Source organism: Phocoena sinus, chromosome 1 (genome assembly GCF_008692025.1).
Source record: "Phocoena sinus isolate mPhoSin1 chromosome 1, mPhoSin1.pri, whole genome shotgun sequence".
Classification (NCBI taxonomy): domain Eukaryota; kingdom Metazoa; phylum Chordata; class Mammalia; order Artiodactyla; family Phocoenidae; genus Phocoena; species Phocoena sinus.
The window spans coordinates 152,934,605-152,962,474 of record NC_045763.1 but is presented as its reverse complement, the minus strand read 5'-3'; the positions used below and the strand labels follow the sequence as shown (position 1 = coordinate 152,962,474).

At 37.5% G+C, this 27,870-nt stretch overlaps 1 protein-coding gene across 9 annotated transcripts in view; it reads left to right on the top strand.

Annotated features, from left to right (window-relative positions):
* MDM4 (MDM4 regulator of p53) overlaps window positions 1-27,870 on the top strand; it is a 58,457-nt gene that overhangs the window by 15,555 nt on the left and 15,032 nt on the right. For 4 of the 9 annotated variants that reach the window (XM_032625535.1, XM_032625617.1, XM_032625357.1 and 1 more), the window contains 10 exons: window positions 324-435; window positions 2,134-2,208; window positions 4,582-4,715; window positions 5,723-5,778; window positions 9,377-9,444; window positions 10,132-10,231; window positions 13,136-13,296; window positions 14,568-14,717; window positions 16,430-16,510; window positions 18,480-26,191. In XM_032625535.1, coding sequence (XP_032481426.1) covers window positions 358-435; window positions 2,134-2,208; window positions 4,582-4,715; window positions 5,723-5,778; window positions 9,377-9,444; window positions 10,132-10,231; window positions 13,136-13,296; window positions 14,568-14,717; window positions 16,430-16,510; window positions 18,480-19,052 — 1,476 coding nt within the window. In that variant the 5' untranslated portion in view covers window positions 324-357 and the 3' untranslated portion in view covers window positions 19,053-26,191. Of the gene's footprint in view, window positions 1-323; window positions 436-2,133; window positions 2,209-4,581; window positions 4,716-5,722; window positions 5,779-9,376; window positions 9,445-10,131; window positions 10,232-13,135; window positions 13,297-14,567; window positions 14,718-16,429; window positions 16,511-18,479; window positions 26,192-27,870 lie in introns of those variants that run through there. The other 5 variants (XR_004349085.1, XR_004349096.1, XR_004349094.1 and 2 more) reach the window with 3 other exon arrangements.

The window sequence follows — 27,870 nt, the reverse complement described above, 5'->3', positions numbered from 1 at the left end:
GATTGCAGATTTCACTTTCAGCTAAAACAGTTTACTCATTATCATCAGTGTAGAGGTTGGAGCATGCCTGAACCTGTTTCTCTTTCAGGCTTCACTTGAGGGAAGTATAGATGGTTCTTACTCTTAGTGAAGCTCCAGTTTTTTGCAGGATCTGAACTAGAAAGTGATCAGAAGGGTAACAAGAACCTCAGCATGGGTACATTGCACTTGTGTAGGGTGCTGTGATATATGTGTTTCTTTTACTTCTGCTGGTTGCTTTTTTTGTAAATCCTAAAGAGAATTTTCTACTTTAGAAGAGATTTTTACAATTTTTTTCCTTTTAGATTTATCAGCAGACTTCATTTCACCACTGCCAAAATGACAACATTTTCCACCTCTGCCCATTGTTCAACATCTGACAGTGCTTGCAGGATCTCTCCAGAACAAACCAATCAGGTAACTTATTTTTAGGCATTCCTATTTTTCTTTAAGTTTTTAAAAATTAAATTGGGTCATGTAACTGACTTCACTGACTGTAGGATTTCATTCAGAGCAGAAAAGATTCCTTTTTTAAATGTCATATTAGGGAAACTAGTAAACAGTATCAATGCTTATAAATTTGAATTGATCATTGATTAAATAAATACTTGGAGGTTACAGATTGCTCGAAATGGCACATTTTAAACACCTATCCTGTTTTAGGATATGGATGGCTAGTGGAGGATTTGGGGCCAAGTTATATATTTGTCTTCCTTCTCACTTCATTGTATATAGTTTGTTTTCTTTAAAAATCAGTTTTAAATTGTAAATATAGTAAGTGTATTCTTATAAAAAATTCAGTCTTTATCATGTGTTTATAAAGTATTTATCTGTAGAGACTACTTTGATCATCTCCTCCCTTCTTCTGCCTAAGTCCCTTCCCCCTGAGATAACACTATTATCAATTTGGTGTGTCTTGTTCCAGATCTTTTCCTCTAACATAAAATACATAATTTTGTTTTGTGGTTTCATAGACATTGCACCATATGTATATTATGTACCTTAATTTATGATAAAGATGGAATTTGATTTGATGGGGGAAAACGTGGCTTATGTAATAAATGGTTTTGACTTAATTGGCCATCTCTGAAAGGAAGCAAATGAAGACCTCAAACCTTGTACAAAAACAAATTCCAGAGAGATAAAGATTTAAATGTAAAAAGTGAAATGATAAAAAATATTAGAAGAAAATTTAGGAAGTATTTTGAAACTTTAGAATAAGAGAGACCTTAAATAAGACAAAACCAAGGAGGGACTTCCCTGCTGGTGCAGTGGCTAAGGCTCCATGCTCCCAATGCAGGGGGCCCAGGTTTGATCCCTGGTCAGGGAACTAGATCCCACATGCATGCCGCAACTAAGAGTCCGCGTGCCACAACTAAGTAGCCCGCCTACCACAACCAGTGCAACCAAATAAATAAATATTAAAAAAAAAAAGACAAAACCAAGGAGGCTGTAAGAGGATGAGAGAGACAAATTTGATCATATAAAATGAAAAAAATTAAATTCTGTGACTAAAGACAGACTGTATAATCAGAGTCAAGAGATGGCAAACAGAGTCACTATTCCTTGTATGTATATACCACATCTCGTTTATCCATTCATCTGTCAATGGTATTTAGGTTGTTTCCATCTTTTGGCTATTATGAATAATGCTGCCGTGAACAGCGGTGTACAAATATTTGTTTGAGTCCCTGGTTTTGGTTCTTTTGGATATATACCTAGGAGTGGAACTGCTGGGTCATATGGTAATTCTATGCTTAACTCTTTGAGTAACTGCCAAACCGTTTTTCACAGTAGCTGCACCATTTTACATTCCCCCTAGCAGTGCTCAAGGGTTCCAGTTCCTTTACATCCTCGCCAACACTCGTTATTTTTTTTCTTTTCTTTTTTCCTGTTATTATAGCCATCCTAGTGGGTGTGAATGTGCTGCCTTTTGAAAACGTGATTTTTTAGGAAGTTAACAAGTAATAGACTGATCTTCTGTAGTTATTAGATGCTAAGTATGAACCAGGGTTTGTTAAAAAAAAAAGTTTAAGGAGATTTGTTTTTCCCTTGGGGCTTAGAAACCAGTCTAATTGAAATGTAAATAGCAAATTTATTTTATGTTTATATCAGGTACGACCAAAACTGCCACTTCTGAAGATTTTGCAGGCAGCAGGTGCACAAGGTGAAATGTTCACTGTTAAAGAGGTAAGCCATCAAAGAAAATTCTCAGCTTAAAGGAAAGCTGAGAAGTATAATAGAAGCCTATGGATGTATAGTTCTGAAATCAGGCCTAAGAAAGGAAGTTCTATTCCTGTGGTACTGGAGAGGCATCTTTTGTTGTATTTTAAAGACCATCGAGGGACTTCCCTGGCGGTCCAGTAGTTAGGACTCCGTGCTTCCACTGCAGGGGGCATGGGTTCGATTCCTGGTTGGGGAGCTAAGATCCAGCAAGCCGCATGGTGTGGCCAAAAAAAAAAAAAAAAAAAAAAAAAAAAAAGACACTGTCTATGATTTACAAGATATGCTGTGAGGCAGGAATTAAATGCAGTAGTTTTTCATTATAAATCTGTCAGATACTCTTTTGAGCACTGTGAGTTATTTTAAACATGCATTTAAATAACTTATTTAGTTTCTAAAGTTTTCTTTTAACACAGAAACAAATTGAATTCTTTAAGTGGAAAAGACTCAGTATTAAAATGTTAATCTCTTTGAACTGCTTGGATTTAGTAGGGTGAAGATCGAACCCTTCTTAAACAGAGGAAACAAAATTCTCAAGCTTCTTTTTGACTTTTCATAAAAGCTGTTAGCAATGCTATGCTCCCGAGTCATTCTACCTCTCAAGGAAACAAATCTGGAGGCATTTCAGATTTTCTTGAATACTCATATTTCTTTTATCATTTTAAATTAAGTTTGTCATTTTGGACTTTGTATCTAAAATTCTGGTAAGACTTTTTTCCAAACTGTTATTAAAGTGTGGATTTTTATATCAATAAAGTTGTTATAATGCATTATGCTGTCTCCTTCAGTAGCATGGCAGAGTTTGCCTGAGTTAAGACAGAGTTAATTACATATGTTTTATGGGGGAAATGTTGGACGGAGTCAGTTTACACAGTAAGCTCTTTATTATGAATCTTGACACTACTTGGTGCATAAAGAGGAATTTCCTAGTTTTTTATTTCTAAATATCGGTTATCAGTGTGTGCATTGAGGCAATATGGTATAATGAGAATAGTAGCATATAGAAATTCAGAGTAGTGTTTTGGAAGATCTTGTTTTTTTTTTGCGGTACGCGGGCCTCTCACTGTTGTGGCCTCTCCCGTTGCGAAGCACAGGCTCTGGACGTGCAGGCTCAGCGGCCATGGCTCACGGGCCCAGCTGCTCCGCGGCATGTGGGATCTTCCCGGACCGGGGCACGAACCCGTGTCCCCTGCATTGGCAGGTGGACTCTCAACCACTGCGCCACCAGGGAAGCCCCAAGATCTTGTTTTGTATACTTGTAGTGGATTTATTTTTTTCTGGAAGTTGGACAGACATAAATATAAAACTTCCAGGACATCCCCGGTGGTCCAGTGCTTAAGACTCCATGCTCTCAATGCAGGGGGCACAGGTTCAACCCCGGTTGAGGAACTAAGATCCCGCATGCCGCATGGCATGGCCAAAAACAAACAAACAAACAAAACTTCCTCCTGTTTCTTATAGTAGGTGTTCTTTCTCATCTTATTTTTCTGTAGATATTTGATTAGATATGAGAGCTCCGTTAATATTGGGACATGTTGCCTGGGATGGATGGGAGCCTAAGAGCATCATTGCTTCAATATAATGGAAACAGTATTAGGAAAATTTTTGTGCAAATATCTTATAATTCTTGGGAAGTCAGGGCCTAAAGATAAAGATAGCTACTTTGGTCCGTTTGTGATCTGTGATAAAATTATTAGTATCATTAAATGAACTTAACTATTAAAAAAAAAATCTATCACCTGGAGGAAAATCTATCACATGAGGAAAATTGGATAACTTAAAAATTTTGAATCAAGAACTTGTGTGTGTTTCCTCCCATTTTGTGAACTCTGTGAAAAAGGTCAGGTAGACTAAATTTTTATTTGATAAACACTTAAATTCTGTTTTATGTACTTATAGTGCTAATGGCTTATTACCATTGTACTTCACTTGCCAAAAAGACTTAAGTGAACATACATCAAAGCCTATAGTAGTTATGTGCCCCTGGACTTGGAAAATATTTTTATGATCCAGGCAAATTTAAAGTTTATTACTTCTAGTAATAGAACAGACCCCTTTACTTGGACGGGTGAGAACAATAAGGGGGTACTAAGTAAATTCACCACTTTTTCTCATTATCAGACTGGTACATTTTTATTCTAAAAAGTAAGGGTCTGATAGATGAACCGAGTAATTGGGGGCAACTGCCCTTTTGTAGGACCCCTTACACAAGCACTGACAGTCATGTTCAATATATGTTACCTCTTTCTCTAGCGAACTAACTTACCTTATCTCCTCATTTAATTTGTGTTTTGGGCAGCAGCTGGACAGATCTCTTCATAGTATGTTATTCCCATGTAGGTCATGCACTATCTAGGCCAGTATATAATGGTGAAGCAGCTTTATGATCAGCAGGAGCAGCATATGGTATATTGTGGTGGAGATCTTTTGGGAGAGCTACTAGGTCGTCAGAGCTTCTCTGTGAAAGATCCAAGGTAAAAAGAGGGTTTGTTTATCTTTTCGGGGTGCTTATACCTAACCACCTAATCTCCATAGGTTATTAATGGTTATTTAATCTTTTAGTCCACAAAATATTTGTTGGGCCTACATATATCAGGTGATTGTGAGGCACTGAGAACGTAGTAGTGAGCAGCACAGTGTCTAATTTTATGGAGCTTAAAGAGTAGACACTCTTTCCCATCTTAATCGAATTATCACATCAATACATGGTAAAATTATATTATGATAAGTGTTACATAAAAGAGGTACATGAGGCTGTGTTGGAGGATGGGATTTAGGGTCTTAGGGGTGGAAGAAAGGTTCCTTGAGGAGGTGATATTTGAGTTGAGAGCTGAAGGATAATTAGTTAGAGGGAGCTGGTTGAAGGAGAGCTTCTGGCAGATTGAACATCATGTGTAAAGGCCTAGGTAGGAGGGAGGTTGATGTGGCGAGATTAGAATTTTGTGAAACAGTTGTTATAGAGAGGAAGAGTGAGCTGATGAGAGAAATGTAGAATTGCTGGGCAGTTTGAGGTTAACGATGGGCTTCATAAGAATCATATTAGAGCTATTCTTACCTGTTGCATGGTATTCTCCAGCTGCACAGGGTATATGGTTATTAACTTACACAGTCAAAAGCTAATTAGTAGTTGAGAAGTCATTGTTCTCATTCTCTCTATAGTTTTGTGATGACTGTTTCTTCTAAGACTCCCACCTCCATTTCCCAATAAAATGTAAAACTTAGTTCTTAGAAGGAAGTAGTCTTGAAGGAAATCTCCCCACTTGGGTTACTGTTAGCTTATGAAATAAAACGTAAATTAGTTTTTTTAAATGGTTGCAGAGTAACACAAGGGCTTGGGTATTAACATGTTGATGCTTAAATAATTTAATAAAATCTATTCTGGGGAAAAAATTCTGCCTCTTCATATGTTATAGAGAATGTTGGGAGATGCCATGTTAATGGAAAACCAGGGGATTGATTTTTAATTTTATCTCTTTGACAGCCCTCTCTATGATATGCTAAGAAAGAATCTTGTCACTTTATCTACTGCTACTACAGGTATGTCTCATTATATTTCTTCAGTCTTTATCACAATTTTGAGTTCAGGGGGGCAAATCATGGGAGAACAAAGAGGATCAAGATGGAAATTGAATGCTGTCTTGGCATGACTGGGAGGGATACCTGTCACACAGAATGTTACTACTGTGTTATTTGACTTTTCATTGTGAAAATTTTCAACTATAGTGAAAATAGAGATTAGTATAATTAATGCCCACCTCTTAGATGTAGTAATTGTTAATGTTTTGCCATATTTGCTTCATCTACACAGGCTTTTAAAAAATCTCTAACAGATAAGGACATTTTTCCTTCAAACACAACTACAATGCCATTATTACACCCAACAAAATTAATCATAATAAACAAAATAAACAGTAACTCCATAATACTATCCAATAGCCAGTTCATGCATGATTAACCCATTATTTCAGCAATGTCTTTTTACATTTGGCTTATTCAAATCAGGATCCACACAAAGTCTACACTTTGCCTTTGGCTGATATGTCTGTTAAGTATTTTTAATCTATAAAACTTAACCCTCTTTTTGTTATGTCATTTGTTTGTTGAAGAAATAGATGATTTGTCTTGTAGAATTTCCCACATTCTAGTTTGCAGATTGTATCCTTGTGATGTTGTTTAACATGTTTCTCTGTCTCTTCTATTTTTGGTAAACAAATAGTGCTTGGATAGATTCAAGGTTAAATGTTTTGTTGAGAATGTTTCATAGGTGGTGCTTTATATATCTGTTGCATCACATCAGAGCCCTGTAAGGTCTACCTGTCCCTCTTTCAGTGATGTTAAGATTCTGTGGGCTTATGTGGTGTCACCCTGATCCATCTTATAAAGATCCCCCCAAGAACTTTTCACCTAAAGGTTTTAACTTTCTGTTATTTGAATGCCAATTTGTCTAACCTTTTGCTTGATTTTATATCTTTCAAATACTGCCCTTTGAGTTTAGTTTATTTGTTATGTGCAGGAAACTGGCTGCTTTGGGGTCTGAAGTATGGTGTGTTAGAGATAAGTGAATAAACTGGATACAACTAAAATGTAACACTCTCACTCATTTCCAAATAGTGAAACTTTCTTCTTTCTCCATTCCTACATGAAGCCATTTTGTGAGTTTCAAATTAGATTTTAGGTAAGGTTGTCCTTTGAAGAAAGCCCAAGTTTGTAATCCCTTTAGATAGGTTATTTTTCAATAGTTTAGTGAAACAAATAGTTTGAAAAAAATCCATTCCTAATAAAGATTTACTCTTTAAAGTGAGAGCAAAGAGACTTTGCTCTCATATTGAAATGTGAGTTTGAACTTACAGTGAATTTTGAAGCCTCTTGGTTTCACTGAGCCATTTGCCCACTTCACTCAGCTGTAAATTTCTGTTTGAGAGGGAGGGCCTTGCAAATGATACAGCATTTTTTTGAAATTCAGTCACTTGTGAAATAGTATGGTTTTCCAGGGATAGTCACTACAGGCTCGAAATACACAGATAATTTTATATTTGCTTATCTATTCTTTCACTAAAATTTGCTCTCTGATTGATGTGTTCTCTGAATATCTAGAGTGGGTATAATTTTCACTTTTTTTCTCTCTCATTTTCTTTCTTGCACTTCCTCAGCAGAATTTAACATGCCATATATTAAAGTGAACATTTCTGTAGCAAACATTTCAATTTATCCTCATAACAACCCTGTGAGGAAGGTCTGGAGATGAAGAAACTGAGGGCTTTTTTTTTGATAGAATGAGTAACTTGTCCAAGATGAGATGCCACTGATAAGGGATAGAGCAGATATTTGTGACTGTCCAGTCCTTGCTCTTTCCTTTGTGCCACACATTGATGTCTCTTTAACCCTTGCTAGTAACAGAATTTGCCTCAATTAATTTTTTTAACACATTTAAAAAATCTGAACATTAAATCTTTGAAACATTTTCTTTGTTCTTTATCACTTTGAAATAATTTCACTTACAAAAATGTTATGAAGATATTAAAAAGATTTGCATATACTCTTTACCCAGATTCCCCAAATGGTAACATGTTACATAACCGTAGTGCAGTGATCAAAACCAGGAAATTGTCCCAAAGTAATTTTGAGTGGTTGTCTGTTCTGGACTTGAATTTGCATTAGTACTTGTGGTTGGCCATCTCCTGATCTTCATAGATTGGGTTGCATGTGTTTTATTTGAAAGGCAAATGAGAAAAACACCTTCCATATCAACTATCTTATACCTTTGCAAATGAGATAAACCTTTTATTTTGACGATTGAAGAAATGAAGGTGGTTCTTTATAAATCATTTCTCCAGATTTCCACATGTATTTTAATAAAATGAAATATATATGACAAATTTTGTATCTATTTTAAAATTTCCTTGAACATTATAGTTTTCTCCGATAATTTCTTTTTGCTTCAAATAGTTTCAACCTAAGGTAGTATATAGAACTAGAAATGACAGTAATCAAATTACTTTATTAAAGAAATGCTTCACTGCATTGTATATTAATTGATCTTGAAAGATTGCTGTGGTCAGAAAATGCTGGCTCTTGAAAGAAACTCTCAGTATCTCCATTTTATCTATAAAAATACTTCTAGAAATAATGCTGTTTATAATTACAGTTTTGAAAGTGTTTGCTTTGTGCCAAACAGCTCAATTGTCAGACCAGTTGTAGGATCTGTATTCTTTCTCTGGCAGTCTTTATTGGATGAGGATGGCATTTTCCATAAGTGTCTTATTTCTGGACCTGATAGTAGCTGATGAACCCAATCCATGATAGACTTAACTTGGGTGCATATAGTTACAAATAGCCTCATATAATGAGTGATCCAGGTTATTAAATTTTCTGCATCTTTTTTTTCCTGTAGCTAAGTTTTCCTCTTCTTTTCTGCTTGAAAAATTTTCAAGGCCTTGAAATACATTTTTCTCTATCTAAGAAATTCTCTCAGGTTATTCCTTCCTTTGCTTCTTTTTATTGGCCTTGAGAAAAACTTTACTTCTTCCTTCTTAGGAAATGTTTATATAAACTGGGAAAAACAAGACTGGTTGATTAAAAAAACTAATCTATATTCAGGGGATGGGAATTTAAACTGTGAAATCATCGTTGACACTTAGAATGCATGAGGATGCTATTGTGTCATAAAGCAAGTGGGAAAAATCCCAGATTTTTAGATTTCATAATACTGTATAGCTTTAACACTTGAAAATAAAAATTAAATTAAAAAGCCAAATTTTTTTTCTTATTGTTAACAAGTTAGGCAAATTTGGAAACACACCTATAGGAATAGATGATAAAATACTCTCCATTATTCCGTGCTTGGAATCACTTTCTGTATTGAATTTGAAAGTGTGCTACGGAAGAACATTTTTTAGTCATTTTTGATTTTTCTTCAGATTATATTTTGGTAATATATTTTGAAAATAGCCTCTCTTGATCTATGCCATTTTTATTAGTTTTCATTTTTCCTTTCCTTTTGGATGAAAGCCTTGGCCGGTCAGAATCATCTTTAGGGACCAAACCTGGCTCCAGGGTTGTTTGCTGAGGTCCTTTTGGTGTGGAAAGAATGGTTATTACCAGGGAAGGTTTTCCTTTTGTTTTACTTGCTATCCAGATGCTGCTCAGACTCTCGCTCTCGCACAGGATCACAGTATGGATATTCCAAGTCAAGACCAACTGAAGGTAAAATCACCACACGGTGACTTCTTTTGTTGTACAGAGTGGCCCCTTCTCTGTACCTATGATCTTGGACTCCCAAGACCTTTCCCTGAATGCGGTAAGAATTTAACAAGAAAGGTTCTTGGGAGTTCACAGACTAGGGACAGAGTGAACCTTCTCTGTTCTGCCCATAACAGAGTTCCAGTCTCTGAATCTTTCCTTGGGATGTAGCACTTCTGATCTACAGTTCTTCCAGTTGCATTTTCTTAGGGTTTGTATGTGCCTGTGTGTGTGATGATGTAGGTATGTAGGTGTCTGAGGAAATTGCTTTATTAAATTTTAACAGGCTTGTTGCAATTAAGTTCAGGTCAGGCCATTTCTTAAAGCTTCCCCAAACCTGGGAAAACTTTATGATCATCTTGGTATACGTTCTTTTTTTCTGAATTATGCCTAATTTTGTGTAGGCTAGAGGCTTTATATTGATAACCTGTTTTTAACAGTAGACTTTGGCCTTTTGTGCAGATTTTTTTCCCCACAGTGGGTTGAGGAGAGGTTGCCTTTATTTGATGACTGTTGTGAACTCCAGAGTTTTCCTTTCTTGTGCGTAACCCATTGTGTCGCACACTAACTGGTGAGCCAGAATGGAACTGCTACATCCCCTGGTCACAGTCATTTCTACTGCACTGAGAGACACCTTTCCCTTCTTTTCAGCAAAGTGTAGAGGAAAGTTCCAATTCCAGGAAAAGAACTGAAGAAGGCAATATTCCCGCACTGCCTACCTCACAGCGTAAATGCAGAAATTCTAGAGAAGGTAAGTTTTGGATTAAGGCTATGTAGACCTTTCTTTTTTTCTCTCTGTTTCTCTCTCTCTTTCTTATTTTTTGGTGGTGACTTTCATTTTTTATTAATGTTTATTTATTGGGTCTTAGTTGCAGCACGCGGGATCTTTCATTGCGGCGTGTGGGCTCTTTGTTGCAGTGCGCAGGCTTCTCTCTAGTTGTGGTCACAGGCTTATTAGTTGTGACACGCAGGCTCTAGTTGTGGTGCACGAGCTCCAGAGTACGCAGTTTCAGTAGTTGTGGCGCGCAGGCTCCAGAGCACGTGGGCTCTGTAGTTGTGGCACGTGGGCTCAGTAGTTGCGGTGCACGGGCTTAGTTGCCCTGCGGCATTTGGGATCTTAGTTCCCCCACCAGGGGTCGAACCGGCATTCCCTGCATTGCAAGGCAGATGCTTTTTTTTTCTTTTTTTTTTTTGCGGTACACGGGCCTCTCACTGCCGCGGCCTCTCCCGCTGCGGAGCACAGGCTCCGGACGCGCAGGCTCAGCGGCCATGGCTCACGGGCCCAGCCACTCCGCGGCACGTGGGATCTTCCCGGACCGGGGCACGAACCCGTGTCCCCTGCATCGGCAGGCGGACTCTCAACCACTGCGCCACCAGGGAACCCCTGCAAGGCAGATTCTTAACCACTGGACCACCAGGGAAGTCCCAGTGGTGACTTAGAAATAGTATCTATCCATATTAAGCACTAGCAGTAATTAAGGCCGTTATAGAGAACTCAAAAAATAGTAGTGCTGTCTCTTTGTATGTCAAGTAGTGGGGGCATATGTCATACTTATTTTTCATTCTTTTCCGAAAACCTTTTTTTTTTTTTACCCTAGTCACCACTGTTAACTTTGAAGAAGGTGGTAGTTCTTTTTTAGCAACATGTGATGACTGGATGGAGCAAGACCCTTCCTTTAGCTAGCATGCTAACAGAAGATAGCCGCACATTTATCAGTTTGCCACCTGGTAACTCAGCTGCCTTGGCCTTTTAAGTCTTGGCATCCCTGTTATACATTTGATCTGGTTAGAATTTTTATTTTTATTTGTCTGCTTGAGGCAAAGGCTAATTTTCATAGTTTTTTTGAAGTTTGCAAAGATGGTAAAATATACTTAATATCTCACAGCCAAGAATGAGACATAAGAAGCCTAGTACCTCCTTTGCCCTTGGATGGTAGTCATTAGATCTTTGCCATTCATATTAGATATAGTATGGTCAGGTTAAGTGAGTTGATCAACATTTTGGAAGTTTTCCCCACACCTTACTTCATAAAGCATTTCCTAAAAATTTTCCTGCAAAGATAATGTAAAATCATAAATTCCTCAAAGATATTTTATGGCACGATGGTTTCTAGTATAGGTACCTGACTCACACTTGCAAAATTGGCAGGTTAGACCTCTAGTAACATCCCAGAAAATTATGCTGCTGAAATTATTTTAAATGATTAAATTAAAATTTAATCTGTTTATCATGCTGGATTGTCTTCTTCAAATTGCATTTGAATATAAACTGAATTTTGGACTATCTAGTTATGTTGGAGCTTATTCCAGTCTGCATGGTATTAAATGTGTAATTTTGTTTCTTTAAATACAGGTGCTGGCTTATTTTCTACTCAAAAGGCTGTTTAGAATATAAGAACAGCCAATTCAAGAGACTCAATGAAGTTTGTGATGTAAATTTTGAGAAGAAATAGCTTAGTATTTTCAGGGAGGTGTACATGTAGAAAGGACAGAATTTTTATATGTGGAAAGAATGGCCTCTTTTCATTCCCTTCCCAAGAAGTTATAGAGCTTGAATAGTTGAAGATAACTTTAATGTGGCACCCTCTCAGGAATTAGGTTTCTCATAATTTCAGCAATGAGTAAGTAAAAGATAGTTGAAGTTTCCGTGAGCACAAGTATGCCTTTTAATAGGCAAGAACAACATAATTTGTAAGTAGAGAGGGTACCTTTTGTTTTGTCAGGGATCCATTTATTGCAGACATTTTTTCAACCGTATGTGTCTTAGCACATTTAAATACCTCGGTTGCCATTGGCATGCCTAGGGCATTGGGAAGAGGTAGAGGAGAGTAAGAAAGTAGGAAAAGAGGAACGCACAACAAAAAAGATTGGACATGGGAAAGAAGGAAAAGAATTTCATGTGGTAGCAACAAACTTATGTTTGTAACTCCCTTGAATATCATCTAGATGTATAACACGAGATCTTTTATTGAGAACATGTGGGCCCTTAATATGTTTTGGATTTGCAATATTTCTAGATTTTAGATGTCTTAACTCCAAAAGAGCCTATTGATCCAGAAAGGACACATGTATATATTTATTTGGACAGCCTAGAGTTCAGTGTTTCATAGTGGTTGTTACCTATTAAAACATATGAATTGTTGAGAAATGTCCGAAAATATGTGGTACCAGTGAGACTGCCTTGGCAACCTTGTGATTGCCCATTATGGTCTGTACCACCTTGTTTCTATCTCAAGGCTTGGGCCACTATGCCGTCATCATTTGCAGTCCACTGAATCAAGCTATTGTCAGGTATCATGTACTGGAGCAAGTCATTCTTCAGTTATTACAGTGGTAGGGATGTTTAAATTGCCAATAAATGACCATTTAGATATCCTTTTATTGATAGAACAATGTCATTGTTTGGACGCTTTCAGAGTTTATATTCCTTGATGAATGATCTCTAGTGTCATTACTTGCTAATGAAGCCTAAAACCGGGGGAAGGAGATTTGGGCTCTGCCACTGAGACAGGTATTTGACTTCTGATTCTTTCTTACTGGGAAGAGCAATTTCTTTTTACCTCTCTTACACAAGAGATTGTAAGTATTATAAAGAGAGTCTTGATTCTTAAGTGTTGTGTACATAGTTACCATCCTTTTCATTTGACTTTTGTAGATGAAGACTTGGTAGCAAATCTAACCCAAGATGAGACGTCAAGACTGGACCTCGGGTTTGAGGAGTGGGATGTAGCTGGCTTGCCTTGGTGGTTTTTAGGAAACTTGAGAAATAACTATACACCTAGAAGTAATGGCTCAACTGATTTACAGACAAATCAGGTGAATTTCACATCTGAAGAGGCACTTTTTTTTTCTTTTGAAAGAGTAACATTCTTGGTTACTCTTGAACCATACATTACATCCTCTAAGAATTCCCATTCAGTGCTATGACTTTTAAGTACCATCTCTATGCACGTGTTGCCCAAATCTGTATCTTCAGTGCTGACCTCTCTCCTCAGTGCCCAGCTTCCATATCCAGCTGCCTACTCAACACTTAGATGATCTGACATTTAACATGTTCAAAACAGGACTCTTGATTTTTTTTTTTAAACTAACACTCCTATTCAGCGTTTCCTTTTTCATAAGTCTGCCTTCCACCCAGTTATTCCAGCCAAGTATCAAGGGATATCATTGATTTCATTCTTTCTCATATACCACATTCAGGCTATCAACGCTTTTTCTAGCTATACGCTTTTTATTACTTTCACTGTTACAGCCTAATTCAGGCTATCACCATTCTGCTCTTTTATATTCTCCATTGTACTTCTCACTTTGTAAAACTATTATTTTATTTTGTTTATGTGTTTGTTGTCTGTTTGACCCCATTGAAATACAGGTCCAGAGCTTTTGTATTATTGACCACTCTATTCTGTTGCCTAGATAGAAGCAATAGGCAGTATCTGACACATAATAGGCAATTAGTGAGTATTTGTTCAGTAAGTGAGTGGACGTATAATAATGGCAAAATAATAAGTTGTCTCTTATGAATATTGTAGAAAAAACACGTCATAAAATGTCCATTGATGAATGTAGAAAGTTATATTTAAAGTTAAGAATTAAGAAAGAAGTGTTATGTACCAACTTTACCTCAAAAAAAAAAAAAGTTCAGAAAGAAGACAGAAGGTTTGAATTATCATCAGTATTTCTCATATTTCTTTGGTAAACATCATTGACTATTACAGGAAAGAATATGTCACAGTTAATAAAAGTTTTCTAGGTCCTCAGAACGGATTGTAGTGGATAGATTCTATTTAGTTGAGCAACTACGAGTTTTTAGCTTTTAAGCACTTTAGTGCTGTTTCTCTGGTGTTAATGCCTGATTTACTGTTAAAATAGAAAATTCCTTGCCAGGTGCTCTTACGTCCACCCATTAGTTTATACGTAGTAGCTGCCAAGTAGATATTTGTTGAATGAATACATATCTGTAGAAGAAAGGCTAGGCGTTCTTTAGAGATGTGTGAGGACATTGAGTTTTGGCTTCATTTACTTGGGTTCAACATCTCTAATAAACCTCTGACTACAAAAACTCATGTTTGTTTTCTTTATATTAGGATATAGGTACTGCCATTGTTTCAGACACCACAGATGACCTGTGGTTTTTGAATGAGTCAGTATCAGAGCAGTTTGGTGTTGGAATAAAAGTTGAAGCTACTGATCCTGAACAAACAAGTGAAGAAGTAGGGAAGGTGAGAGACAAAAAGGTATGTTGTGGAAAAATTTCACATTGATTGGATTTACATGCATATAGTATAATCTTTTCAGATCTGGTGACCTGACCCTGTGCTGCTTTGTAGAACAAATGACTCATGTAATCCTCCCTCCCCCCTTTTTTTTTTTTTTTTGCGGTATGCGGGCCTCTCACTGTTGTGGCCTCTCCCATTGCGGAGCACAGGCTCCAGACGCTCAGGCCCAGCGGCCGTGGCTCACGGGCCCAGCCGCTCCGCAGCATGTGGGATCTTCCAGGACTGGGGCACGAACCCGTGTCCCTTGCATCGGCAAGCAGACTCTCAACCATTGCGCCACCAGGGAAGCTCTAATCCTCCCCCTTTTTTAAAAAATACTTTTCCTATATCCGGTTTCAAGGTTTACATTAAGTTAACCAAGCCTGTCTTAAAAATAGGATAGGCCTTCATGGGTAAAGCACCTAGTTTGTTAGAAGCAATAAGGTACCCTTTTCCTGCTTGTCTAATCTCCCATTGTGGAGTTTTTTCTTCTGGAGACCTTGCTTTGCTAACAAGGCAAAGTTCTAAATGGCCACAAAATCCTGTAGGGCAAAAAAAAATCTTTATTTCTTAGACTTCTCAGTAGTTTCCATACCTGCTTTATACCTAAATGGAACTAAACAGATGAGCTCTTCCTACATATTTTAGAGTTTAAATAGGAGGAGGGAAGAGAGTTAGAATTCATAGTACACATGGTGTAAGCACACCAAGATGAAGAGTCATATAGGCACATGCTCAAGTCTCAAAAAGCATTGGGCAGCAGGTCCAGTGCTGACTTGGATGAGAGTCACAGTAAATACCCATTGAATAAATACTGCAAAAACCAGACCTAAATTGGGTCATTCTTTTAATTTAAAGGCTTTTCATAGTAATTTGGGTCCCTGGAGGGTATTCTGATACGTTTGTGGGAGGCAGGTAGATGCTTGGTCTTTGTTGAGCTAGTTATTTTTTGGTAGCATTAGGAGGGAGTACAAGTTATTAGAATGAAGACAGAGGTGACATTGGAAACTTGTATAGAGAGAGATGGGACTTAAAATACTTGAACTTCTGTGAGAAGGTTGCTATACAGTGGTTCATAATTGTATCATAATTGGTTTCATTCCATTCATTGGATCACAAAACTGGGATTTTAATTTTTAGAATTTTAAATTTCAGAATTTAAAAGACGCTTCCCACATTTCTTGACTTTTTTTCCTGGTCCATGGGCATGTTTTTATAGGACAGTCAAGAGTATCACATAACTAGTTTTACTTTTGAATATGAAAAGTAAAATGTACTTTGTTTTCATTCATCACATCTAATTTTCTCATTTTATATGGTGCTTTTTACTTCCATTTTCTCATGTAATCCTGTTTTATTCTTGTGAATGCCTACATAGATTCTCAAGATAAAAAATTTCCCCATTTAATAATTTATACTCTGATATTGTTTATTTAAATGCATAAATTTGGGAGCCCTCTCTCTTCTGAATGCCAAAGATATTTGGTAACCCCTCTGGGTGCTTTATTCTACTGAAATGTCAACTAGGTATGTACGGAATCATGTCTCATATATAAGCAGTTTCCTTTTTAAGTGCTAGTGTTGGGAGAAGAATGTGAGTTTTAAACTGAAGCTCTTCTGTCTTTTTTGCTCTCAGGTAATGGCATCTAAAATAGGTAAACCTTGCTAATAAGATGTCTTTGCTTTCTCAGGTGATTGAAGTGGGAAAAAATGATGACCTTGAGGACTCTAAGTCCATAAGTGACGATACTGATATAGAAGTTACCTCTGAGGTATGAGTTTCTAGTAAAAGAGCTGTTTTACACCACCCACGTCTTCAGATGTTAATGTTCCAGCAGTTCACTTGTGTTGAAGAATGCCATATCCCCCATTTCTATCTACCTTTCCTAGGTAGAGGTATTGGTTTCTTTACATCTTGTTAGATTTTTTATTGGAATTTGAGAAGAGAAGGGGATGAGTTGATCTAATCCTCTCCCTGCCTTGAAAAGGGATGACTTAAATGCCTCTCTGTGTGCCTTTCTCCCTGCTTTCAAAACTCTTGGGACGTTATGCAGTGGATACACAGTTATTCAAAATAGTCCTGTACTGCTTTTCCCACTAAACACCTCTCTGTAATCCCAAAGATAGGCCTATAAGCTATCTAAAATTCTTGGTCAAGTATAATACTTTCAGTGCTTTCTTAAATAGAAACAAATGGAAAATGGCTTAACTTCTACACAGGTTTATATTAATGGGGGGCTGATAAATGAATATTGAGTATTAAGCTGTTAGATAACAGGTGTGGATTTGTCACCAATTGGCAACTCAGGTTGAGATTCAAATGTATACCTTGCTTTTCTCTTTTCATGCTAGTTCCCCATTTCCCTTTTAGTACTTCCTCAGCTAACTCACTGTGGGAAGAAGGGTGGTGGGGGAAGGATAAGGAGGGGATTTTACATTTTGCTGTGTAAGGATATAAAAATTTTAGGTTGTCTCTAGTGTTGATCCTTCCCCCTAGCTCACGCCCCACCACTGCTGACCATTATGGTAATTCACTGCAAATTGTTTGTGCATAGCTAAGTAATAAGGTGAGATATATTGGTCCATTAAGTGTTCTTGACCATAATACAAGTAGCAGAGATAAGTGTTTCCATCTTCATCAGACTTTTGAGGCTACTTGGGCCCAGAAAACCTATTAAGCAAATAGACTATATTTCATCAATTCAGATATGCCATGGAATTTAATAAGCCCTATTATTTTATGTACTACTAAAAAAGAAAAGTGATGCCAATTAGACTGTGACAAACCATCAATTATGAATTCCCGATCTTTGAAGTCCCTTTGGGTATTTGTATAGCATTTCAGATGAAATCTGAGGATCTTAAACTGGCAAGAATGTTCTGAGGCTCTCTGGAGAACATCCCAGTTTAACAAATGGTTGTGTCCCTGCCTCTCAGTATAGGCAGTTGAGTTATGACTTCTAAACTTGAAGTGCTTGGCCTTCGTTCTGAAAGTAATCGAGTCAGCATGTGTCAAGTCATGGATCCTGTCAAAGCCAGGCAATTATCCACATTAAATACTCTTGACTTGTTCTAGGTAGCTACCTGTGAATTAAGAAAGGCATTTGAAATTCATTGAGCTCTGGTATCTCCTAATTTGAACATGGAGAAGTAGGAAAAGAATTACTTGGCATTCAAGGACAAGAACATTCATTTTTCAGAGAATGTGATTTAGGCACACAATTAGCTACCTATGATCCTGAGAGCAGTGAGAGAGCATGAGTAAATGTAGTAGTTTTCAAATTTCATTTTAATTTCCTTTTTGACAAATTTTATAACATTTCTTAATTAGTAGGAAAGAAAGAGTATTATCTTTTCTTCATTCTTTAGCCTCTTGCTCAATAAAAGAGTAAGTTATACAAAGAAAAATGACCTAAAAAGAAGGCAGTGGGGAAAAGCAAACGATGTAAATTCTACCCAGACTAAATAGAAAGCTAAAATGATTTAACTTTTTTTAAAAGATTAGCTACATCAAATGTTGGCTTGAAATGGCAATTATGTCACTATCATTGTAAAACTTCTCAAGACTTATTTACACGTAGCCATAGACTTTGTTCAAGTTCTTAGCTAGACCACTGGTGTGGAGTGTCTGGATTCTTACTAGCTTAGTGTGAGATGATGAGAATTTGGCCTGCTTTCCCTGTTCCTCAGCATCATGTTCTCCACTGAGTGAGTATTAATTGGCTGCACTTGTCTTTGTAGGATGAGTGGCAGTGTACTGAGTGCAAGAAATTTAACTCTCCAAGCAAGAGGTACTGTTTTCGTTGCTGGGCCTTGAGGAAGGATTGGTATTCAGATTGTTCTAAGTTAACCCATTCTCTCTCCACGTCTGATATCACTGCCATACCTGAAAAGCAAGAAAGTGAAGGAATTGATGTTCCTGACTGCAGAAGAACCATATCAGCTCCAGTTGTTAGACCTAAAGATATATATGTAAAGGAAGAAAACTCCAAACTTTTTGGTCCCTGCAACTCAGTGGAATTCTTGGATTTGGCTCACAGTTCTGAAAGCCAAGAGACCATATCAAGCATGGGAGAAAAATCAGATAACCTTTATGAACAGAGAACAGGTACAGAAAACATGGAGGACTGCCAGAATCTCCTGAAGCCATGTAGTCTGTGTGAGAAAAGACCACGAGACGGGAACATAATTCATGGGAGGACAGGCCATCTTGTCACTTGTTTTCATTGTGCCAGAAGATTAAAGAAGGCTGGGGCTTCATGTCCTATTTGCAAGAAGGAGATTCAGTTGGTTATTAAGGTTTTTATAGCATAGCTGAATCAATGAGTTGCAGACAGATATTAACAGGGCCTGATCATATATCAAAATGTCAGTATTGAGCATCTCTACTCAGTGTGACCCATTTCATACTTTCATTTATTCATGGAAACATTTGTGCTGTAGGACATATTTTTGCTTCTAAACTTATATGGAATTTGATAATAAGTTCTTTCGAACTAGATTATCAATTTGGAGATACCATTAACATTAAAAGAGAAGCTAATCACTTCATTCTGTCTTCAAAGATGAGGATCTGGCACTTCCCTGGTGGTCCAGTGGTTAAGACTCTGAGCTCCCAATGCAGGGGGCCTGGTTTGATCCCTGGTGGGAGAACTAGATCCTGCATGCCACAGCGAAGATTCCCACCTGGTACAGCCAAATAAATAAGTAAATATTTAAAAAAAGGAAAAAAAAAGAAAGTCATTAAAAAAAAAAAAAGAAGATGAAGCTCTGGGAGGGAGCAACTACCAGTACAAATAGAAATACATTCATTCTTTCATTTATCAGATTACTTGAAGATTAATCATTTCTTTAGTTAATTTTATTCCTTACTCTTCTTTTCTGTTAGGGAATGTTCTTAGGCCTCAAAATCCAAGATGGCTATTAGAAAAATATTAAAGCTAACAATGAAAAAAACATAAATAATTTATGTATAAAGTAGATCACTTTATGTTGCATTGTTCAGAGGAACCAGTATTTTTGTAAAGTGCCTAGAACAGTGGTAGCAAACATTTTTTGCTAATGTACCTCAAAAGGAATTTTGAAAAAGTATATATGATATTTTGCGTACTTTAAAAATTGAGGTATAATTAGCAAACAAAGTGTTCCCTTCTAATAGGATGTTTCTGTCACCTCAGAATGTTCTCTTGGGCCACTTTCCAGGCAGTTCCTCCACCATTTCATGGCTCTCACCTTCGATTAGTTTTCCTTTTGCACATGTTTAATTCGACTTCTAAATTTTTAAAATTTAAGTACTTACAGAGGATGTATCATCCAGTATATTGTAGATGTCCTTTAAAGATATTTTTGCCCAAACCTTGGATCTGTAGATTTAGCTGATTGAATTTATAGAAAAAGTCGGGTCATATAAACTGGCAAAGCCTATTCTCATTATAAAACTAATCAGCCAAATCAGATTTCATTTTCAGTCAAAGTGTTTGACTTTATTTAATTCAGTTAAATGTATTATATACATCTATGGCACAACCTCTTCTCAACGACAGTTCTAAAAAAGATAAGGCACACAGTTTTTAACCAAAGCTCTCTTTGCTTTACTCTTTCCTCCTGTCTCTTGGGAGTCTGCTAGGGGTTTTTTTGTCTTTGTTTGATGCCTCTGAGGTTTTTTACATTCTGAGGCAATGCCCCATAGTAAGATTTTAGATGGGTGAGAGGCAGCCTTTCTTCTGAAAATAGTATAGCAGTTGTGAAAAGGAAAGTAGTTAAAGAGAAATGATAGCTCTGAAGAGGCCTTATCTGATCACGTAAATCTCAGGATAATACATATGGAAATTGAAGATCTTTAAGTTGTTTTCTTTACAGATATTCTTGTCTGCTTTCCCTGTGGAAAAAATCTTGGTGTATGCCTGGGTACCAGTATGAATGTAGTCATTTTGAAAACCAAGGCCCTAGAATTATCAATTTTAAGGCTCATAAGAATCACCAGTGTTGCTTGTTATACGCCCATCTCAACCCCCGGCCCCAAACACACACACGCGCATACACTCACAGGAGTGCGTGCACACGCAGACTCTTTGATGCCTGAGGTCTGGGCCAGGGATTTCCATTTGAACAAGTGTTTCTGGAAGCTGACGCAAGTTCACAAACCACACTTTTGGAAGCCCTGCCGTGCCTTAGAAGGAAGGGTGTTTTAAGGTGCAGGAAGTAGAACAAGATCCCTTTGTTTAGCATTATATTTAATTTCTAGAGAAGTTTTGTTAAACTCATAGAACTTTAAAATTAGAATGCACTCATCTACTCAACCCCTTTTATTTTGCACATGAGGCTGAAAGGATAAATGACTTCTGAAAGTCACAGCTAGTGATAGAGCTATTACTAGAATCTAAGTCTCTTGTAGTAAACCTTTAAACCATACTTGCTTCCTTCTATTATTTGTTAAATGGTGGTGCTTATTGAATTTGGAACAACTAATAACCTTAAAATATTGTTGGAGAATATGAGTTGCAGCCAAAATAGGGCTTCAGAGAGAACAGAGACTTTTAACCCTTTCTCCCCAAAGAGAAAAGGCACAGTAAATATCAAGCTCTCTTATATAATCAGATAAGTTGCTCCTGCCATTGGGAAGACAAGTAAAGGTGGCAGAGGAACCTGAACTCTTTTCTCCAGTATTTTTCCTTCTTGGGGAATGAAACTCAGGTCTCTGGCTCCCTCCGGGCATTAGGGACAAGGGTTTTTTTCCCCCAATAAGTAGAACCAGTTCTTCAAGTTCAGTGTTTTGTTAGACTGTTCAGTGTTTTGTTAGACTATGGTAAATGCTCTAAATATTTAGAAAGTTAAATAATTTTCTATCCTAATTCCCCCCCCACCATTACTCTCTTCATAATAGTTTGATAGCCCTCGATTTTGTTTTATTTTTGCCAGTTAATTGCTTTTGCAAGTGATAACTCAAAGAAGGAGCAGGGAGGGCTGGAATCTGCACTTGTACCCTCTGATTCCTTATAAAGCTGCAGTTTTTTAAAAAACTTAAATAAGAAAAAATTTAGAATTTTTATTTGTGTGTAGATGTTTGATGCTAATTTGGTGCATCCTTGCCTAGCACAGAACCCTCTTATGTTACTCTACTTACTTTCTTTTCCCCTTGGGTCACCTGGATTTTTACTGTCCTCATTAGCAGTAAGTACTTTACTTAGAAGATCTTAAGCTGCGCATTTGAGCTGAAAGTATTACAATAAGTGTACACTTGGGTTTACTGTACTTCTATCAAGAGCCTTTTGAATGACTGAAATATTAAAGAGAAAGAAGTGTATCTGTAGAAAGAGGTAGGCAGTGTTTCTTGGTAGCTTATCTGAAATCCAAGATGCTGCATCTGCAGACTGGTTTCTGTCACCCAGGATCTTTATTACATGTCATCTGGGGGCTTAGCACAGCGAGTAGAACTCCTTGTTTCTTGGGGTAGGATGGGTCAGGGATCCTAAAAAGGGCCAAATAGAACTATCAGAGCAATTCTTTACCCGCAAGAATCGTTAAGCCATCTTCTTGGTCTGTTTTTGATTTCATTCTTTTTTTCAATGTCACTGCGGTACAGATAAGCAAGGTTTGTATTTGAAGACGTCATAGTTTACTGCTATGTGATGATGAAACTCTTGACTTCCAAGCACTGTCGTTTATTTTGTAGTTAGGGTGACTATGTACTCTGGTTTTCTGGAGACAGTGCCAGTTTGCCCCTATTTTTCAGCATCCTATCCAGTTCATCTCTGTTGCTCCCCTTTCACTCTCAAATGTCTTCTTTTGGACATTAAATTATTATGGTCTTCCTAGTTATGGGTAAGCCATGCTTGGATTGAAATCTTAATTGTGAGGAAAGGATCCGTTAAAGTAGGTGTCAGTGGAGTTCATAGTTTCCGCTGCATCACGCCATGGACTTGTGATTAATGAAATCATCCCACATTAGCATCAAATTTCTTATTTTAGTTATATAAATTAATATTCATGACCATGTTATCCCAGACAAAATGTTCAGAGCAGAAATGACAAATCCTTAGAAAAGCAGTGAATTTCTAGATTATAGCTAAAAATGTCTTCCGTCTCTTATTGTTAGCTCATTTTACTTGCACCATAATTACAATATTTGGTATGCTTCTGTATTTAATACTTAAATCAGACTTTATAAAAATCGTAGGTCAAGGCTTTAAACTTATAAGCATTTCTTCACAGTCCATCTATGGAATATCGTAGGTTCCCAATCCTAGGCTTGAACAGTGGTCAGTGTCCAGCCAGGCCAGCTTCCAAACTGCCATGAAGTTGTATAATATAAGATTGAATCACTGCCAAGCATTTGAAATATTCAGTTGTGTTTTAATAATAATTTATGTATATTTAGATGTATGTAATGCTTTGTGGGACGTTATTTTGTTTGTAAGAATTTATTTTTAAAGGTCAGGATCATTTGTAAACTTTTTTAATGTCAGTTCGATGCAATGTTGGCTCCTTTGACAGTCGCTGAGAAATTAGTAAATGTTGAGATCTCGCATTCTACAAAGCTATTGTAGTGTTACCTCTTGGTTTTCTTTAGAAAGGAGGAAACCTGTTAACCAGCTCTTTGATTTTTTTCCTACAGAGAGTTATATGAACTTCTGAAAGTATATGATTTTAGATACTGTGAATCTGTTGTTTTCCATTTAGCCAGATAGCTGCTTAAATTATTCAGGCCCTAAAGAATTCAGGTCCTAAAGAATTCATTTTGACAGATCTCCCATTCATGGGTGTACATGTGTGCACACACACTATCAAGACTGTTAAAGCTTTTCCTAAAAATGTCTGTGGACTGGCTGTGTTTACAATCTGTACTTCAAAGATAAAGGAACCTGCAGGCCCTCCCCTGTGCCAAAAGTAACATGTACAGTGTTTACAAATGTCTGAAATTTTGCACTGCCATACGCTATGCTGAGATTACTTTGCTGGAATTTCCCAGATTTGTGATTAGCTGAGGAGGAATATAGAGGACCCTAAAGCTAAACTGGAAATGAGGATTATCTGAGGTAGTGGTTCAGGTAGCTCCCCAGACCTAATCTGAAGACAGTTTTCCAGATGGCCTTGAGATATCCTTTTCGTTGACAGAGCTTTCCTTGTTTGCCATTGCTATATTCTTTCTTTAAGAGCCACAGATCTCTTCTCTCCTATGGGAGAATGTCCTGTTAGCATTTTGAGATCTTTTAATGCAATGAACGTGCAATCCCAAATAATTCTACTGTTGGTGAATGTGGCATTGTTAAAGAGCATATTATAATAAACCTACACTTGGGTTTACTGTACTTCTTTCAAGAGCCTTTTGAATGACTGAAATGTTAGAGAAAGAAGTGTATCTGCAGAAAGAGGTAGTTAGTATATCTTGGTAGCTTATCTGAAATCCAAGATGCTGCTTCTTCACATTGTTTTCCTTCATTCAGGATCTTTATTAAATGTCTTCTGGGAACATGGCACAGCAAATAGAACTCCTCATTTCTTGGGGCAGGATGGGTCAAGGATCCTAAAAAGGGCCAAATAGTGCTGTCAGAGCAACTCCTTTCTCGAATAGTTGCTGTAATTTGGCAAATTGACATTATTACAACAGTTTATTAGAGCATCTAATTTCTTATCCTAAGGCTTTTTTTTTTTTTTTTTTTAAACAGTAAGTACTTTGATGTCAGACATTTCCCCTTCCTTCCTTCCATCCTGTTGCTCTTTTTTCTTGGAGTTCAAAGTTATTATCTACTTCTGAATATTGCTTTTATACCAAAGGCCTTCTGTATTACCCCTTGGGTGGTTGTAACTACAGTATCTTTAGATAAGGTTCCTCTTTTCCAGCCAATCCTGGGGATTGTTTCTCTTGCAGAGTTAGGTGGTAGATTCTAGCAATAGGAAGGAAAGATATGACATCAGAACTACCATCTAGTACAAAACAACGGTAGTTGAGGATTTGTGTGTATGATGGGGCAACAGGGGATTTAGTTCCCCTATTGTCTCAGCATTTAGAAATTGAGGTCAGCCTGTCCTCGTCCTACAGGAAGATTATTAATTTTTAACTCTATTTTATTTTGGAGTATAAGTGATTAACAATGTGTTTCAGGTGTACAGCAAAGTGATTCAGTTATACATGTATCTGTTCTTTTTCAAAGTCTTCTCCCATTTAGGTTGTTATATAATATTGAGCAGAGTTCCCTGTGCTATACAATAGGTCTTTGTTGGTTATCTGTTTTATTTATTTATTTTTAAACTTTTTATTTTATATTGGAGTATAGCCAATTAACAAAGTTGTAATAGTTTCAGGTGCACAGCAAAGTGACTCAGTCATACATATACATGTACCCATTCTCCCTCAAAGTCCCCTCCCATCCAGGCTGCCACAGAACATTGAGCAGAGTTCCCTGTGCTGTACAGTAGGTCCATGTTGGTTATCCATTTTAAATATAGCAATGTATACATTTTGTTCCCTACAGTTTGCCTCATTTTTTCCACTTCCTTTTTCATAAAGAATTCAAAATGTCTCCTTTGATTTTTTCTTTCCCCCTTTAGAAAGTTATAGAACATGTTTTAAAGGAGGAATGAAATGTTTCTGGTTTCCTCAGCACTTGGCAAAGCAGCCTCTTGAATAGAATTCTCTCCTAGTCTATAGCTAGGAGCTCTTAAGTGCCTCTTGGATAGAGATAAGGAGTAAGATTATTTCACCATGGTGAGTCCCAGTCTTGACCTTCTTAAGCCTCAATTTTTCTCATCTGTAAAATGAGTCCACATACTACTCTTTCTACCTCATAGTTTGTTGTGGGGATTAAGTGTGGGAGCGCAATAGAACCTCTAATTGCCTTGAATAAGATATTAGAAGTTGTTACGCTTTTGGTAGACCAAGCTCTGGGGTATATATTCAGAATACCTCATGTCCTGGAAGCTGAGCACAAACTCCCCTTTGTGCCTGCCTAGCAGAGCCTATATTGCTTCCTTTTACCCATGCCTCTAGCTCAGATATCCTTTGCTTGACATGAGCTCTTGTCTAGAAGAGTTCTGCCTCTAGGTTCTGAGAGAAGTGTGTGTGTAGATTTGGCTAGTAGCTACAACTGCCTTGCTATGGTCTTGGTATAAAAAATTCTGTCTTACATGCACTTGAGTAGATGGCATAAAATGCAGTCGGTATACAGAAAGCATGCAATTTTCCAAATAACATATCTGATCAGGTAGTCATAATTAATAGGAGTAGCAAATGTGGTTTCATAAAATGGGAAGAAAAAGGCAATTTAAAATAACTGAATAGTGACCAGCCCACCAAATGAGAAAAGGAGATATTTTCATGAGTTCTTGCCTAATCTTTGTAAGCACCACTAAGTTAATAGCTCTGTATCTTTTCGGTGTTTGCACTATGTAATGCTTTTAATATCTGTTGATTCTGTTGTGCTTTTTTTGTGTATTAAATATTTTTCATTTTGCCATTTCATGGTGTCATTATTGGGGAAATATGTAATTGGTTTTGTATATAGCAAAATCTTGTCTTCTGTATTTATGTAGTCTTTGGTCTGACAGGAATGAAGAGAATAAATAGAAGTTATTGTACTCAAAAACAACAACTTTTAATCCCCCCCCACCTCCAATCAACATACACACAGTTAACTATTAGAGTAATTGCTGTATTTCATTTTTAGGCTCCCAATCTTGAAGGAAACCTCAAAATTTTGCAGAGTATTTTTAGCATTGAGCTAAGGCAGTGAGTTGTGGAGTTACCCCCACTAGAGGCCTTGAGAATTAGAGCAGATACAGTAGCAACTGCATGTCTAGAATGATTTAAGGCAAGCCCTCTTCTTGGCCCAAGACTGCCAAACTCTTCTGAACCCATGAATATATCAACCTGTCCACCACCCTCTTTGCTACTGAAGAGATTTCAAATGATGACAATGGATTTGCCTCTACTGAGTTTATGAAGAGGTGCCAAGTGCAGGGTTCTATTTTGTTGTGTTTTTGAATTGGGGCTAGTGTGAAAGGTACTGAGGGCTTGTCACAGAGTACACACATGCTTTTCAAAAGATCATTCCCTGGTAGCTGAGGCCATTAAGGTGGGTAAAGCATCTGGTCAGTTGTCCTGAGCTTACGGCTGTCACATAGTAGGCACAGATTGGTGCTCACTGCACAACTTTTGGGAGCACCTTTCATACGCTGCCATACAAATGATATCCCCCTAGAGTTAGGTAGTATACACCTGTATGAGGAGGCCTGGGGGTGGGGTGGAAGAGAGAGTGGGAATAGTAGGGATGGCGTTTTAAAAATGAAAACAAAAAAAGCAAGAGGAGCATTAGAGGCAAGGATGAGGCCAGCTTCTGTGTCCACACAACCATTCCCATGTTTTGTGACTTCTTAAAGTTATTTTTTTTTTAACTTATTTTTTGGCTGCATTGGGTCTTTGTTGCTGCACACGGGCTTCCTCTAGTTGTGGCGAGCAGCAGCTACTGTTCGTTGCAGTGCGCAGGCTTCTCATTGCGGTGTCTTCTATAGTTGCCGAGCACAGGCTTTAGGCATGTGGGCTCAGTAGTTGCGGCTGACGGCTCTAGAGCGCAGGCTCAGTAGTTGTGGCACATTGGCTTAGGTGCTCTGCAGCATGTGGGATCTTCCTGGACCGGGGATTGAACCCATGTCCCCTGCATTGGCAGGCGGATTCTGAACCACTGCGCCACCAGGGAAGTCCCAAAAGTTACTTTTTAATAATAACAACTGCATACCACGTTTCGTTTCCTGGGGTTTGTATCCTACTCACCTTAATTCCTGGTACTGCAGGTTTATCCTTATTGAATGTAGTCTTGAGGCTAGAAGAAGGCAAGCTGAAACTAGTAACTGAGCTAATCTGTTATTAGCAGACGAATGCCTAGCCAGTGATTGTTTGCTAGAATTTGCTCAAATCCAACCTCTAAAAGTATAAAAAGCATTAGTGCTATTAGAAAGATTTCAGGTCATTACAGGTTTGGGGATACAGGGATAATCTTGCTATGTATATCTCCAACCCTAAATTCATTTGATTAATGTTTTCCTTTTGCTTTCTTTTCAAAATAAAGGATAAGAGTTAAACTCGTTGAATAAAGTTATTAAGGGTTAATAGGAGCCAGAGCCTGCTTGGTACTGAGAA